We start from the raw sequence: 15426 nt of genomic DNA, 5'->3' as shown, positions 1-15426 counted from the left end.
CCAGGCTCCCCCTGCAGACCTCAACGGCTCCCCGCGGCAGCGCGCAGCACCCCTCGGCGGCAGCCAATCCCCCGCGCCTGCCCCGCCCCCGGCGGGCAGCTGGGGCCAATCCCGTTCCGCAGGGCGGGGGCGCGAGCCCCGGTCCGCCGCTCCCCCCTCTCCCCGCCGCGCGGCCAATGGCGTGTGCGCCTTCCCAACGCCCCGGCGCGGAGCTGGAACGCCCCGTCAGCCGTGCCGCTTTTACGGCCGCGCCGTAAAGCGGGGCCGGCGCAACACCGCGCGCGGCGTTACGACAGTGGGAAGCGGCGGGGCCGGGCCGGAGCGGGCGGCGGCGGCGGTGGGTGCGGGCGGATGCCCGGGGGCGGGGGCAGCCCGGCGCCCGGCACTCAGGTGGGAGCGGAGGCGGGCGAGTCGGGCGGCGCGGCAGGCGGCGGGCCGGCGGGCGGCAGGATGAGCCTGTCGCCGAAGGAGCTGTCGAGCCTGCTGAGCATCGTGTCGGAGGAGGCGGGTGGCAGCACCTTCGAGGGCCTCTCCAGCGCCTTCCACCACTACTTCGGCAAGGCCGAACACTTCCGCCTGGGCTCCGTCCTCGTCCTCCTGCTGCAGCAGCCCGACCTGCTGCCCAGCCCCGCGCAGCGCCTCACCGCGCTCTACCTCCTCTGGGAGATGTACCGCACCGAGCCCCTGGCCGCCAACCCCTTCGCTGCCGTCTTCGCGCACCTGCTCAACCCCGCGCCCGAGCGCGGCGGCGACGAGGCCGAGCGGACGCCGCTCTCAGGTGCGTCCTGCCGCCGGGGTGGGGGTGTGAGGCGGGGGCGGCCGGAGGAACCCTCCCGGCGGCTTCCCCGCTCCGCAGCATCTGTAATATTGTGTCCAGTTCTGGGCCCCTCAGTTCAAGAAGGACAGGGACTGCTGGAGAGAGTCCAGCGCAGGGCAACGAAGATGATGGAGTGGAGCATCTCCTTTATGAGGAAAGGCTGAGGGAGCTGGGTCTCTTTAGCTTAGAGAAGAGGAGACTGAGGGGTGACCTCATTAATGTTTACAAATGTGTAAAGGGTGAGTGTCCCTAGGATGGAGCCAGGCTCTTCTTAGTGACAACCAATGATAGGACAAGGGGCAATGGATACAAGCTGAAACACAGGAGGTTCCACTTGAATATGAGAAGAAACTTCTTCTCAGTGAGGGTAACAGAGCACTGGAACAGGCTGCCCAGGGGGGTTGTGGAGTCTCCTTCTCTGAAAACTTTTAAAAGCCACCTGGACACATTCCTGTGTAGCCTCATCTAGATGTTCCTGCTCCAGCGGGGTATTGGACTATGTGATCTTTTGAGGTCTCTTCCAGTCCCTAAGATTCTGTGATTCTATGATTCTGTATCGCTGCCCAGGTTTGGCTTCCCGCCGGGGTCTTTGTGCTTCCCGCGTTTGGAAAAAAAGCAGTGGGAGCTTGTCAAGGCGAGGCTTGGTGTCTGACAGGGCGCTTGGTTGGACCGTAATATGGGGTTTTGGAGAGGAAGCTGTTACAAAGCCCTGGAGGTAACGGGAGGATTCTGGCAGCTTTAAAGCTGTAAAACAAATTTCTTAAGGTTATGAAACACTTTTTTTCTACTTCATTAAATGCAAGCACAGCAGCAATGGATAAATCAGTTTCTAAAAACGTTACTTTTATAACTGATAGTATGAATTGCAATATCTGGTCATATTTAATAGCTCTTTACCTGTCTAAACTGGAAAGCATGTAAAGAAACCACTGCAACTGACTTAGCATCAGATATTGCATGTTGAGATACCTCCCAGATGTTCCCATGCTGCTGGCAAGCCTCATATTTCAGGCTGGACACGAGAAGTATTTTTTTACAGTGAGGGTGGTGAAACAGTGACCCAGGTTACACAGAGAGGTGGTAGATGCCCCATCCCTGGAGACATTCCAGGCCAGGCTGGACGGGGCTCTGAGCAATCTGATCTAGTTGAAGATGTCCCTGCTCATTGCAGGGGGTTGGACTAGATGACCGTTGAAGGTCCCTTCCAACCCAAACTATTTTATGATCATACAGGTCAGTATAATGCTGTATCTTACCTCACTTTAGGAGCTGAATAGGTAGCAGTTTTATATGTACTCAACAAAGACTCTTCAGTTGCACGAATCTTGCCATAAATAACACATCACTTTGTGTTTTATTTTTGCTGTTCTATGTGAAGTATATGGAAACTATTAATGCTGCTGCCTTGAAAGTCAGAGATTGTTTTTCATTTTGTTTCCACAGGCTTCTTACCTCCCATAACTCCTCCAGAAAAATTCTTTCTTTCTCAGCTGATGCTGGCCCCCCCTAGAGAACTGTTCAAGAAGACTCCTCGACAGATTGCTTCAATGGATGTGGGGAACATGGCCCAGTCAGTGGATATAAGTGGTCTTCAGCTGGCATTAGCAGGTAAGGAGGAGATGCAGCTGTAGTTCAATTATGAATGGAAATGCTGATCATAACGTGGTTATGAGTTACCTGAGAAACACTCTTGTTTATCCTAAATATGAAGAAGGTTCTACTGTGCTTTATGGTCTTCAAACCCATGTTCAAAGCACATAAAGAAATCTCAAGCAGAGATTACATCTTAACAGTTTTGTCATACTTTAGCATCAGGCACTGCCTTAAGCATGAGAACATCTTGTGAATACAGGAGGATTTACATCTAAAGCTTTGGTTCTTTTTGTGTGTGTGTATTTTTGTCCCTTTTCACTCTCTGCAGTATTTCTAGCATGAGAGAACACAAAATAACTGTCATGCTGTCATGTACCAGTACTTCAACTGCACCTGGAAAATTAGCTATTACAATTAAATCTTCAGTTTTACAAGATAAAGTCAGATCTTACAGTGTTAGCTCAAGAATGGGAAGGTGGACTACTTTTACTAGATTAAAAAGAAAAGCGATGTAATGCTTATCCTTTGACAGGAGAAAAGGAGCAGGAACATGATTGTTCTGATCATGTTGACTGATGAGTCACATCTGGAGCTATATCTGAAATATGAAAATATTGTTGGGAACAAGGAGCCAGTTTGGACAGAAAAAAAAAGTTTTTTTTCCTAGGTATGTGCAAATGGACCTTTTTGCTTAAAAACTGACCATCCCGCTTTTATATCTGTAAAGCGTGGTTTACTGCTTTGAGGTCAGGCAGTAACTAGGCTTTTTCCATCCTGCAGTTGTATATTTATATTGTCATCTTTTCTGTTTTGTTTTGTTGAGTGATTATTTATGTATTTATTTGTTTGGGGTTTTTGTTTGTTTGTTTGTTTGTTTTGTTTTTTTCCCTGTAGAATCTGTCCCTGACTTGTTATGCTGTGGTATACTGTCCCTTGTTCACAGTGTAGAAATGCCCTCTGGTGTCCTCTTTAGCTACTGTTTCCAGACTGGGATCTTTTGAAAATGCAAATTTATGCCCTAAAATACTTCTGGGGTGAAACAAACAAACCCATCTGGTTCTTGTTCTATTCTTTCTGCCTGTGTTTTTTAGAATACTTGTGTGAATTCAGATTTTGTGAAACTTGAAGTTGTGATTTTTTCCATAAGGCACATGTGATGCCTTAAAGAAGCCTGGAGTTATTTAATTTGGTTTTATTTGTTTTCCCCTTGGTACAGTGTTTGCCTTCTGAACAGTTTGTTCTCACTAAAAATAAAACCTGTAGAGAACTTCAAAACTGTAGTTGTATGAATGGGTACTCTAGTCCATGAATTTTAATTTGTCCTTTTTTTAAAAATAATAGAAGACACTGATGGCTTGAAGTACAGTATAAAGTCATTAATGGGGCTTTGCAAAATTAAGCCCTGTAAGATGTGCTTGTAGCATTATTTACATAATACAGTAAATGTGTGTAATTAATTGCTTATGAGCAGTTGTAGAAATTATGTAACAATTTTTTAAAAGTTTCATTTTGTGTTTCTCAGGCTTCTTGCTGTAGCTTCCTAGAATAAACAGCGGCTTTCTATTCACTTTCTTAGAAGATAAATCTCTTGCTCATTTTAATATTGTGATGCATCTTGACTGTCTGTGTGAAGTTTTCAGCATATTTCTCCTAATGATTCAATATGCAGGGTGAAGTTGTGCTGCTGACAGTGCATAAATACTTGTATTACAGTGCCTAGATACAGTGTTTATTTACACCTTTTCCCCCTGCATTTCATACAACGTAACAGCTGAAAGACTTTGTGGCCCTTCAAAATTGTGGCCCTTGAGATGAATTCAGAGCTATTTAGAGCAGGCAGGAGGATTTTGACTTGGTTTAGCATATACTTGCAAAATCAATTTAAATAATTTAGAGAGCATTCATTTTTTTTAAGTCAGTGTATCTATACCAATAGGTTTTTTTTGCAAAAGGAGGAAAAAAATAATACTTTGTCTTCTGAACTTGAACTCATTATGATAATTCACGTGCAAATATATGGTGGTGTTTCTGGCTGTGGTGGGATTTTGTTTGCTTTGTGTGTGGGTTTTTTTTTGTTTGTTTTGTGAGGGTTTTTTTTGTGTTTTTATTTTTTCTGTGGTGGTGTTTTTGTTTGGTGGTTTGTTTTTTGTGTGTATGGTCTGGTTTTTGTTGATTGGTTTTGTCTTTTCCTCCAAAAAATAGAGTGTTGGAATAAAGCATCTTGGGGTTGAGTATTAAAACTTGCTTTGTTCTCTTCTCCCCTTTGTCTACAGAATGTTTCTTCGAGCCTTGGTCTCTGCCTATAAATTGGTTCTGTTCATCTAGTGTGTTACTGTATATATATTAAAAAATACCACTTTCTCCTAGTTTCAGGGATGGGTCTTTTGGCAAAGTGCTAGTAACTGTTTGTCTGCTAGCTCTTACTTGAGAGTAATTGACCTGTACTGAACTTAAGTTTGTCACACATTGTAGAGCTTTCCTTTAAAAATTAAAGAAGGCTTCAATTTACCTGTAAAAATAACAACAACAAAAAAAGCATCGTAAGGTAACCTAAGTCATTGGTTTAAGGTTGGTTTTGTTTGTTTGTTGTTTGTTGTTTTTTTCTTTTTTAAATTTAGGTGTCTTGGTTCAAGATGCTATGTACTTTTCTGTTAAATTAGCATGTTTTAATTCTCACTTTTGGTTACCTGAAACTGTTGATCCAGCCCTAATAGCTGAAGCAGTGAGGGTGAACTTTTGGTCATCAATGGATATAACGAAGGGCTCATGAAGTCTTCTAAAATCAATGAATTGAAGGACTTTATCTTAAACTTTTAGATTTCTAATTCAGCATCATTAATCATTTGGATTATCTTTTTTTTCTCCATAGAACTTAATTTGTTAAATCAATCCTGTTCATTGGCTAAACAAAAGTACTCACAAGCTGAAGTTTGAGGCCGTTTATAAAAGCTGAAAATGTTTTATAAACCAGCTCATTTGGACTTTGACTTTTAAAATTGCATTGTGTTGTGGTTTTTTTTTTGTTTGTTTTGGTTTGGTTTTTTGAAAACAACTGAAAAGTTGTTGCCTTTAACAGAAAAACATAGTGTTGTGCTGCCTCAGTGAGGATATATGCAAATGTTTGCATGATCTGAAATAATTGGATAAAGTAAGGCAGAAAGACAAAAGAAATCAGCAATGTGTGGTGCTGCGTTGCTGAGCCTTTTGTCACTCACAGTTTCAGCATCTCTCACGAACTTGTTTGGGGTTGTGGGAAATAGTTGACATGCATGGGAAACCAGAAAGGGTTAATGTGGTGGTGTGGAAAGTAGCAAGCACACTTTGCTTAGGAGTGGTAGGGACAGTACGCTGGATCTGACAGCACTACACTTATTAGTCAGAAAAAGCAGTGTTTAGATTCATGTGGCACTTTATCAAGGGATTCCTCGTGTGGTACCAAAAATTTTGGACTTCAGATTGCTTAAGGCCTTCTGTGGAGGGAAGGAGGGGTGTAAGGTGATGGTCTGTAGTGGTGGTTTTTTTTTTTTAAATGTGTGTTTTTTTGGTATGTGTTTGGGTTTTGTATTTTGTGTGTGTGTTTCATGTTTGGTTTTGGTTTTCCATGTTTTGTTGTTTGTTTGTTTTTTTAAACTTTATTTTATTTTTGGGGGAGTTGGGTTTTGCTTTGTTTTTGTTTTTTTTTTCTGCTGGCATTTGTTTTGGGGTGTTTTGCCAAAGCAATGGAAAATGTGATCTCTCAAAAAATGCAGAGAACATAGAAGATCAGCTATTTAGTCTTCAGGTACAGAAGAGTGATACATTTTGACAAAAGAATAAGTAAGAATCTGACTGCGAGTATTGAGCTACATATCCTTTAAGTCTCCAGTTGTATACACTAAATTTAATCTTATTTTTATGTAACTTGTTTATGTTCTGTAATTTGGCCTTTAAAGGGATGCTTTCAGCTCCTTTCAGGTTTGCTTTAATGGTGATGTATGTAGAATCACTTAAACTCCATCTTTTTCCACTCAAGTACTTGCTGTAGCTTGACAGGGAAAGGCAAAAGCAGTTTCCACATTGCCACTGGAACGTGTTGGATAAATCTGAATAGCTGACTCCAGGTCAGGTCTAGTATGACCGTCATTGTTGTGGAGCCTGTAAATGTATCTCTCTAGATTTTTTTTTTTTCCTGCTCCAAGAACTGATTGTAAAACTAGATATAGCATGTGAACTCTTTCAGGAGTACCATGTGAACCTAGTAATGTGCTTTTAGATGCAAATTACATCAGGTACTTACCTTTTCTAAAGCCAAGACTATGTTCCAGATTAATTTCTGTTCTTTATCCTTGCTGCATACCTCTGTCCCCTGCCTGTCAGCTGGCACTCTGAGTGCTAGCTGCCTCACACAGTGCTAAATTTCATGGTGATGTTATCTGGTTTTGCTTCTTTGGTGTTTTTTTAAGCTAGTTCTTCTCTACTAAAGTTGCTTGTTCCTTACTGCTTTTAGTATTCCAGGCATCTCTGTTTCAATTTTATGCTTTAATATCATGGACTGGCCTTCTTTCAGAACGTCAGTCCGAGTTGCCAACGCAGAGCAAGGCCAGCTTCCCCAGCATTCTCAGCGATCCTGACCCAGATTCTTCCAACTCTGGTTTTGACAGCTCCGTTGCCTCCCAGATCACAGAAGCCTTAGTGAGTGGACCAAAACCTCCTATAGAAAGTATGTCCATTTTCACATCTTTGTTGCTGTAACTCATGACATGCCATGTTGTTATACTTCTCCAGATGAAATGTAATTCAGAAGTATTTTCAAGGTATGAAATGGGAATAAAGATGAATGAAACAGTGCAAAACTGTGCCAGGCTGTCTCCAGATCAGACTCCATAGTGTTCACATTTCTAGATTTTTAAAAATCTGTAGCCTGTCTTCAAGCTGTTACCCAGGTCATCTGTTGGCTAAAACGCTTGGTCTGATGCCCCTCAGATCTTAGTCCCCTATGTTAAGATCTGCATTGAGTGTTAACACCTTCCAAGGAAGCAATTGCTGTGGAAGGAAAAAAGGCCATAGAATCGGTAACTTGGTGATCTGAATCAAGAGGAAAAACAGACTGATGTAACAGTGTCACTAAAAATCAGAATTAAATGTTTTTCCGAGGGGCAAATAAGATACTGATGCTGTTCTCATTGTTACAATAGCTTAAAGAAATGGGGGCACTGGGGGGGTTCTTTTTGTACTGTTGTAAAACTGAATACTTGAAGCTTAACGTTTCATGTTGCTGGTTTAGGTCACTTTCGACCAGAGTTTATTCGACCGCCGCCTCCACTCCATATATGTGAGGATGAATTGGCGTGGTTAAATCCAATAGAGCCAGATCACACAATTCAGTGGGATAAGTCAATGTGTGTTAAAAACAGCACTGGAGTGGAGATAAAAAGAATCATGGCAAAAGCTTTTAAAAGTCCCTTGACTTCCCCACAGCAGACACAGGTAAGTATCATGCACTTATCTGTCTAAAATGATTTTTGAACAAGCTGTTTATTGACATGTGTATTTCAGAAATTTGGATCACTTCAATTGATGGAAGCTCCAAGTACTTTAAATTGTAAAAGCTCAAGAGTTTTGACTTGGGTATATATGAATAAGGAAGAAATCTTTAATTTTCATAGCACTGAGTGAACATAGTTACAGTTGATAAATAAGTGGCACCAATATTTTTCTGCCTGGAAAAATATTCTTATAAAAAAGTTGTTTGTGCTTCTGTGGAAGGTTTTGCTAAGTAATTACTTCAGAAATGCCAACACTGAATTTTATTTTTCCTCAATTTGATAGTATTAACCCTGATTTCAGTGGGTTTTTTTGATAATAATGATGGTGACACTACAAAGTGTCCTTTATTTCCAGAATTTTTCTGGCAACAGTGACCTTGAAATTGAAGCTTCTTTCTGCTGTGCAGGAAACTAAAGAAAGCTGAAACTTTTCATGTGTGTTTTTTCCTTCCCTTCCTTGCCATCCACTGATGAAAGACTAATAAATGCCCTATTAAAAGTCTTTATGGGCGCAGTTGCTTTTACATAGAAATTTTAAGGTATACTTCCAGTGTCTTTCAATAGAGATGCCTAAATGTAAAGGGTTGTCGTTGTCCTGTAGCTTAGATGTGTTATAGCAGTTTCTTCAGGCAGTAATGTGAATAGTTTTGAAAAAAATAAACACGTAAGTCTTTTTTCTTTACAGCTCCTTGGAGAACTGGAAAAGGACCCCAAGCTTGTTTACCATATTGGTCTCACTCCTGCCAAATTGCCAGACCTGGTTGAAAACAATCCTTTAGTAGCTATAGAAATGTTGCTGAAACTGATGCAGTCCAGTCAGATAACAGAGTATTTTTCTGTCTTGGTCAACATGGACATGTCCTTACATTCAATGGAAGTTGTAAATCGGTGAGTACTGTCTCAAATCTAGGAAGGTTTTCTTAAATAAATAACAGAACAGTTATTGAATGATTGTGAGGCTGGCCATGAGGCTGCGTTTGAATGCATTCCAAAGACTACGAAAAGTAACAAGAATGGAAAAAATGGCTAGTCAGATTACAGTGACGGAAAAGAGTATCAAACTGTCATTCCCTTTTCAGTTTTCCTATGCTGTTTGTGTTGTTTTGGTTAATACTTAATAAGAAGACTTAAAAGTGTGCTCTGATTAATCCCGCAAAGGAAGAGTGTGCTGTGGATTTTTAGCTTTCTATGACTACCAGACTAAGTCTGTTTCTTTCAGAAAGGCTCTACTCGCTTTTCACATAGTTCCTGTTGGTGGTGCCTATAGTTAACAGAAAAAAATAAACCCTCTTATTTTAGTCCAGATTAAATTTGTGAAGTTAGCTGTGGGTTGGTCTGAAAGAATTGAACCTCTCAAACATCTTCAGTGCCAAGTTCAGAGAAAGCTGCCAATATTTAGGTTCCTTTTTACAGCAGTGCTATTTTAAAATATCACTGTAATGTTAACAGCTTCCTATTAGCAGCAGCAAAACTGCTTAACAGGAAAAAACCCCACCATTTTGCAGCAGAAAGATGTGATGGTGAAGGCATTGACTTTACATTAATAATTTATAATTTTAATTTGTATATTTTATAAATATATATATTTTTGTATTTTTATTTAAATTGGTATAAATTATTTATAACATGCCATATTTTACCTTTTTAGGTTTGGTATAAAGCACATTTATGGCATAAGTGCGATGCTAGTTTCCCCACTCTACAAATGGAGTGGCTTATTCAAAGAAAACACTGTGTCACTCTTTAATGTTAGAAAAGTGTTTCTACTTTGAAAGGCATGGGGAAATAGGTATTGTGTTGTGGATAACTTCATGTCTTTTTGATAAGTAGTAGAAAATAATTTCATCAAACTGTTTGATACATCCAGCTCAAAATGATCTAAAATAGGTATCACTTAAGGCTGTCTGTTGCTGCAATCTATAGCATGTTTAAAGTTTTAGTCAAACATCAGGTTCCTGTTTAATATATGAATTTCACTAGCAAGTCCATGTCCTGCATCCCAGGAAGCTGTAAATTTAGTTACCGACTTGCAAAATAACCAGTTACTTGATGTGTGTGGTTGTGTCACTGTAGTGACTGTCACTCCCTCTAATGGGTCACAATCCAGTCGCTCCTGATGAAGAACTCGTGTTCTTTTCTTGTATCTTAAAAATTAGCCTCATCTCTAGTTTGTCTTCTCTTCCATCTGAGGTAGCCATTGTGTTTTATTAGGGCATCTGGAAATGTCAGTTTTGCTGCTTCTTGAGGGATGCTTGTGTGGAAGATAAGACTACAGTGGGACAAAGGGCAATCACTGTGAGAATCCTCCCCAGAAGTTAACACCACGCAGTTAATCTGCTTAAACGCAACTTGCATTATTGATGCAGCTTAAGCAAACAAAAGGTGGCATTGTTAAATCACCATCCTGCTTTACATTCGTGCCCTGTCTTCATTGGGAATAATTTCTGCACGTAGGTACAGCCCATTTTCTTAATAGAATGCTGGCCCCTTCAATGGGAAAACTTGTCAGACAGCTAATCGCCACAATCGACAAAAGTACATCTCTCCCAATTAAATTTCTTCATTTCTTGACAGTTCCTGAGTGTGAGCTACTAGATCAGCCTTGTTCAGCAATCTCTTCCCAGCAGAGTTGAATTGCACCTTAAGTATCATTTGAGGAAAGAAATATTTCTGAAATAAATCCCTCCCTACTGGTGCAGACTGACAGCAGTTACTGCCCTGAAGTTGGGCTAATGATCACAACATGGAGAAACAGTGAGAAGAGCTTTTACTCAGGATAGCTGTGCCACCAGTCAGGCATGCTGGTTCTCCCACAGCATGACTACCATAGGAACAACTTTACTCAAACTGCAAAATGACTGTCAGTGCCAACAGGGAGACACTGATTAAGTGAAATAAGACAACTGCATGAAACTAAAATGTCTAAAACACTGTTTTCCCCACCTTTCACTACTTGAGATAGGACTGTGATTAGAGTTACTTTGGTCAAATTATGTTGTAACTTCATGGCAGTTCTACATTTAGTATATGTTGTCATGTTTAGAGAACTGTATTGCTTTTTCCATTTAAGAAACAGTGGCAGCTCAAATACTTTAGTAGTCACTATTGTTAAACCACAAATAGGTGTGCTTTGCTGTTAACCCTTAAAAATACAGTAATACTATTCTTTATTGCAATAGTTCTCCAATTCTTTTGCAGTAAGAAGCTTCTGAGATGATCATGCATCATTAATCTCTAGTTGACATTTTCATCTAGTCAGGGTCTCTTTTGTTTGAGTTGTAGATACTCACATTGTTTTAGTTCCTAGGACTAAAATATGGATCTGAGGGAACTAAAGAGACTGATCTTTTGATGTAACAAAGGAGTTATTCCAGTTGTGTACTTAAGGAAGGAGTTCAGCATCTAAATTCAGTACCTGAAATTCAAATACGAATAAGCAAAATTGTATTGCAGTGCTTACTACAGAAGCATCTTGGTACTCTGACAGCTTGGGGGCTTCATTGTAAATAGGAAACTAGTATCATTGACTCATTTGTGTAATATGTAGCAAGTGTTTGTAGGTGTGTCCAATATACTAGAAACGAATCAAACTTGTCTTCTGTACCGTGTCAGAGTTAAAAAAAGTTTGACTCTTCATGAATAAATTTAAATGGTTAGAAATATGTGGAAATATGTCTGTGGAAGCTGTCAGAAATCAGCTCTGTATTACATGACTGGAAAGAAACTAGTATCATAGGTGTAACTCGTCTGTTTTAAAATAGAATCACAAGATTTATGGTTTCATAAACCACTGCATATTTTTAATTTGAACAGGCTTACTACTGCAGTTGATCTCCCACCTGAATTTATTCATCTTTATATCTCCAATTGTATCTCCACCTGTGAACAGATTAAAGACAAATATATGCAGGTGAGTACTTCAGTAAATTGGGGGGGGGAAAAGGGTCCCATATATTGCACTGTGTAATATGTGCTGAGATTTTATAAGGCTCATAACATTAAATTATTCTTACTGCTTCTTTATTTCAAAGGCACTTTTTTTTCCTAACACACTGTGCAGTTCTTTATAGTGTTTAACCTTTTTATGAGACTTCACAGGTAACTACTATTCTCTGTTTTTCTGTAGATGTAATACATGTCTCTCTGGCAAAACTGCAGCTTTGTGAGACTCGGGTTATCTGTTACCCAGTGTGACTTTTCTTGACTCACACTATTAGTTTTGCCTTCTGCTTAGTTTTAAGCTTCAAGTCTCTTGTCTGTACAAGCGTGCCCACCACTTCCAGACCTTTGAGGTGATGTCACAAAACTCATGTGGAGGTCTTGCCCTTCAGTCATGACTATTACAGACCTACAGCAGCACGCAGATCTTCTCAAAGACCTAGAAACCACCTCTTTTCTATCTTTCTAACACCGTACTCTCCACTTCCCAAAGCCTGTCCTGCCTCCTCAGGACCAGCATGCAAGTGTAGCCACCTCAAGGATCCTTACCCCCGGGAATTTTCCACGCTTCTGGAACACAAGGTTGTCTACATGCTGTGCAAGGTGCTTCCTTTTATCGTAAACCAATCTGTTGGTTTCACCAGGTTCCCGGTAGAACTTGTTTTCTTGGATACGTCATTGGTGAAAACCAGTTCCATGTTCAGTTTACTCAAGGCTTTGTGAGTCTTGACCAAGTCTTGCCTTGGCTTTTTCCTCTCAGTACTGAAGGGCTGCAACCTCTTTAGTTTCTTGCAACAAGGCGGTTGTTCCTTTAAGCTTTTTTTGGTGTCCTTCTCTAGCTCTACTGTATACTTAAGCTGCAGAGACAAAAGTTGCGTGCAGCACACAGGATATGTGTGCAGTGTGGGTTTAGATAGCAGCAAACCCCTTTCTGTCTTGTTCCCAGTACCCTTCCAGATGATGACTAACCATTTGTTATCTTTCGGTGGCTGCTGATGCATCTCTGCTTTGGAACCCTGCCAGATACACATGGGCGGCTTGATCTGTGACCTGCTCAGTAGCTGTGCCTGTTACATTTGGTAGGAAAACAGCAGCAGAGCTGGGCTGCAGCTGAGAATGTGCCCACAGGGTGGGACACTGTACTCAAAGGGGCTGCTGAGAGCATATAGCAGCTGTGCATCAGGCATGCAGGGGACAAAAAGAACAGAGGGTCAAGGAAGACATACTGATCACCGAGTCGCACGCAAAGCTTGTGAGATCTTAACACTTGTTGATGCTGCGTATGAGGCCTCACAGCAACTGAGACACAAGATGTTTTGTTTGAAAAGCACAGAACAAACCCACTTGTATTGGAAGAGGCATGACCCTCAGGGATTGGGAGTCAGGCAGTGTCTTGGCTTTGTACTTTTGGTCTGAGTTTCATGTTCCTCAATTACTGAAGTTACTCTTGTAACTAATTTGTGTTGCAGAAAAAAAAGAAATGTGATGCCTTTTGATTGCAGTGAAAGAAATAACTTGTTCCATTTCTGAATTATCTTGGTATAGGTAACAAAATTTGCAGGAGTAAACTTAGTTCCTGTAAAAATAGTTTATAGCTTATTTTTGTTGACAAATAACCTAAAATACTTTGGACACAATCTATCAAATCCCCTCAGTTCTGCCTGATAAGCATCGTTCATGTATATAGTTGCTTTTAGAGACTGGTTTGGGTTCAACTCCCTGTCCCAATGTCAAGTATGAGACTACTTTATTGGTAGAGTAAGATCTGATTTTGTCCTTGAGGAAAATCTACTCTGTAGAAAGCAGATGGCTAATGACTGGATCTGTGTGTGGCAAGTTGTAGGTGCCAGTTCTTAGGTTTCCACTTCGAAGTCTGAGCCTGCTCTGCAAGGTGTTACCTAAGCAGCACTTAGGAAGGAGGGACACTTCTGAGATCCCATCTTTACACTGGATCAGGTGGGAAATGAGCTGTGAGCTCTGAGATGTGTTCTTAGATTAGGTGTCATGTCTTTCTTTCTAAGACAGCAGGAGGGTCATGTGCTAATTCAGCGATAGAGCCCTTCCCACAAAGCAAGGTTGGAATTGGTCCTGTTGCTGTCACTGCCCATATGGAGTGTCTTAATCATGTGGTGACTGGGGAATTTTGAAATGTGAAGCTTGTTCATTTTTCGTTGTAGTGTTGCTGTAGAAAATAAGGCTGAGACCCTAGTGATGACATCATCTTAAGCTATGATGCCTTCTCTCTGACTTCATTCAGAGAATACCTAATAAAGAAATCAAGTACAGTGCACAGGTAGATCTTGTGCTTCATTTGTGCATGAGATTAATCTTGAGAAAGTTCCTGTATCCAGAAATACAGTACTACAAAGCAGAGTAGTAATTTTTTTTTTAATACAGTAGCAGTATGGGAGGTAAAAAAAAAAAAAAAAAAAGCGGCTGCATGTGCAAAGCTTATGAACAAGATCACGGCTGAAACTAAATTGTTCCTGAAATGCCTCAGTTGAGGCATTGCTGAGGGCCAACAGTCCTTTAACTGACATGGTTGCAAACATTTCTCTGGATAATGAAACCCTCTCTCTTCTTTTTCAGAACCGCTTGGTACGTCTTGTTTGTGTCTTTCTTCAGTCTTTAATCAGAAACAAAATTATTAATGTCCAGGACTTGTTTATAGAAGTGCAAGCATTCTGCATTGAGTTCAGTCGGATACGAGAAGCAGCTGGCCTCTTCAGATTGCTGAAGACATTAGACACTGGGGAAAATCCATCAGAAACAAAAACATCAAAATAAAAACACTGTGTCACTGGAAAACAAACAAACATCCACACCAAAAAACCCCACCACAATCCTGCCAGCATTCTGTACCAATTAATTGTATATTTTAAACTTAAATCACTGGATTAATTATAATTATAAATAACATTTTATGCATTTAAACAATAAATGCTTTTTTTCTGATACACAGGCTTGACTTTGTGAAATGTGTTAGGCCTTACACTTGGGCTATTTTTGACTGTGTTAAACTCTGTATGTCATATGCTTATCCTGAACTACAGGCTCTACTTCCAGAGAGAATGCAAATGATACTTGCAGTTTCACAGCAAACTGAAATATAAATCTGGTACTCACAGTCTCTCTGTTCAAAACTGCTTGTGAATAACTAAACTTGTACTAAGGTAAGTAACTTCAGTTCCTGTTTTCCCTTTACTGTGTTAAGGCCTTCTAGGAGCTGGATACAACTCCTAACAATGCATGCTGGCTTCATTGAGGAAGGGCAAGGCTGTCTTGATGTCTACACAAAACTAAAAGTTTATCTATGTTGTAGGAATGAAATGTTGGGTGCTGTACACTCAGAGCAGTACTCTCTCTTTTCAAGATGACAGAATTTTTCCAGAAGATGGGCCTGATACCATCAGTAGTTGAAGTATTGCAACTATTTCATGTTTCACTGAGGAAAGATGGTCCATTTCTTCCATAAAAACAAGTTGTGAGATTCCAGACTTGCACAGGCAGTTGCTCTGTGACTAGCAAAATTCAAATAGCCTTTTCCTTCTA

At 40.7% G+C, this 15426-nt stretch overlaps 2 protein-coding genes across 2 annotated transcripts in view; one reads left to right on the top strand and one right to left on the bottom strand.

The window, feature by feature from the left end:
• The first annotated feature begins 336 nt into the window (after positions 1-336).
• Positions 337-14831, top strand: CNOT11 (CCR4-NOT transcription complex subunit 11). Its single transcript, XM_065829502.2, has 7 exons — positions 337-778; positions 2261-2425; positions 6957-7109; positions 7674-7876; positions 8621-8823; positions 11749-11845; positions 14464-14831. Exons 1-7 carry the CDS (start codon positions 352-354, stop codon positions 14659-14661), a joined length of 1446 nt encoding a protein of 481 aa, XP_065685574.1. The 5' UTR covers positions 337-351; the 3' UTR covers positions 14662-14831.
• Positions 14244-15426, bottom strand: part of RNF149 (ring finger protein 149) — a 25177-nt gene continuing 23994 nt past the window's right edge. The window contains exon 9 of the transcript XR_011738951.1: positions 14244-14623. The gene's annotated coding sequence lies outside the window, so the exon portion shown is untranslated. The remainder of the gene's footprint in view (positions 14624-15426) is intronic.

Source organism: Patagioenas fasciata, chromosome 1 (assembly GCF_037038585.1).
Source record: "Patagioenas fasciata isolate bPatFas1 chromosome 1, bPatFas1.hap1, whole genome shotgun sequence".
NCBI lineage: Eukaryota > Metazoa > Chordata > Aves > Columbiformes > Columbidae > Patagioenas > Patagioenas fasciata.
Note: the sequence above shows the minus strand (reverse complement) of the source record. Positions and strands in the feature narration are given on the sequence as shown.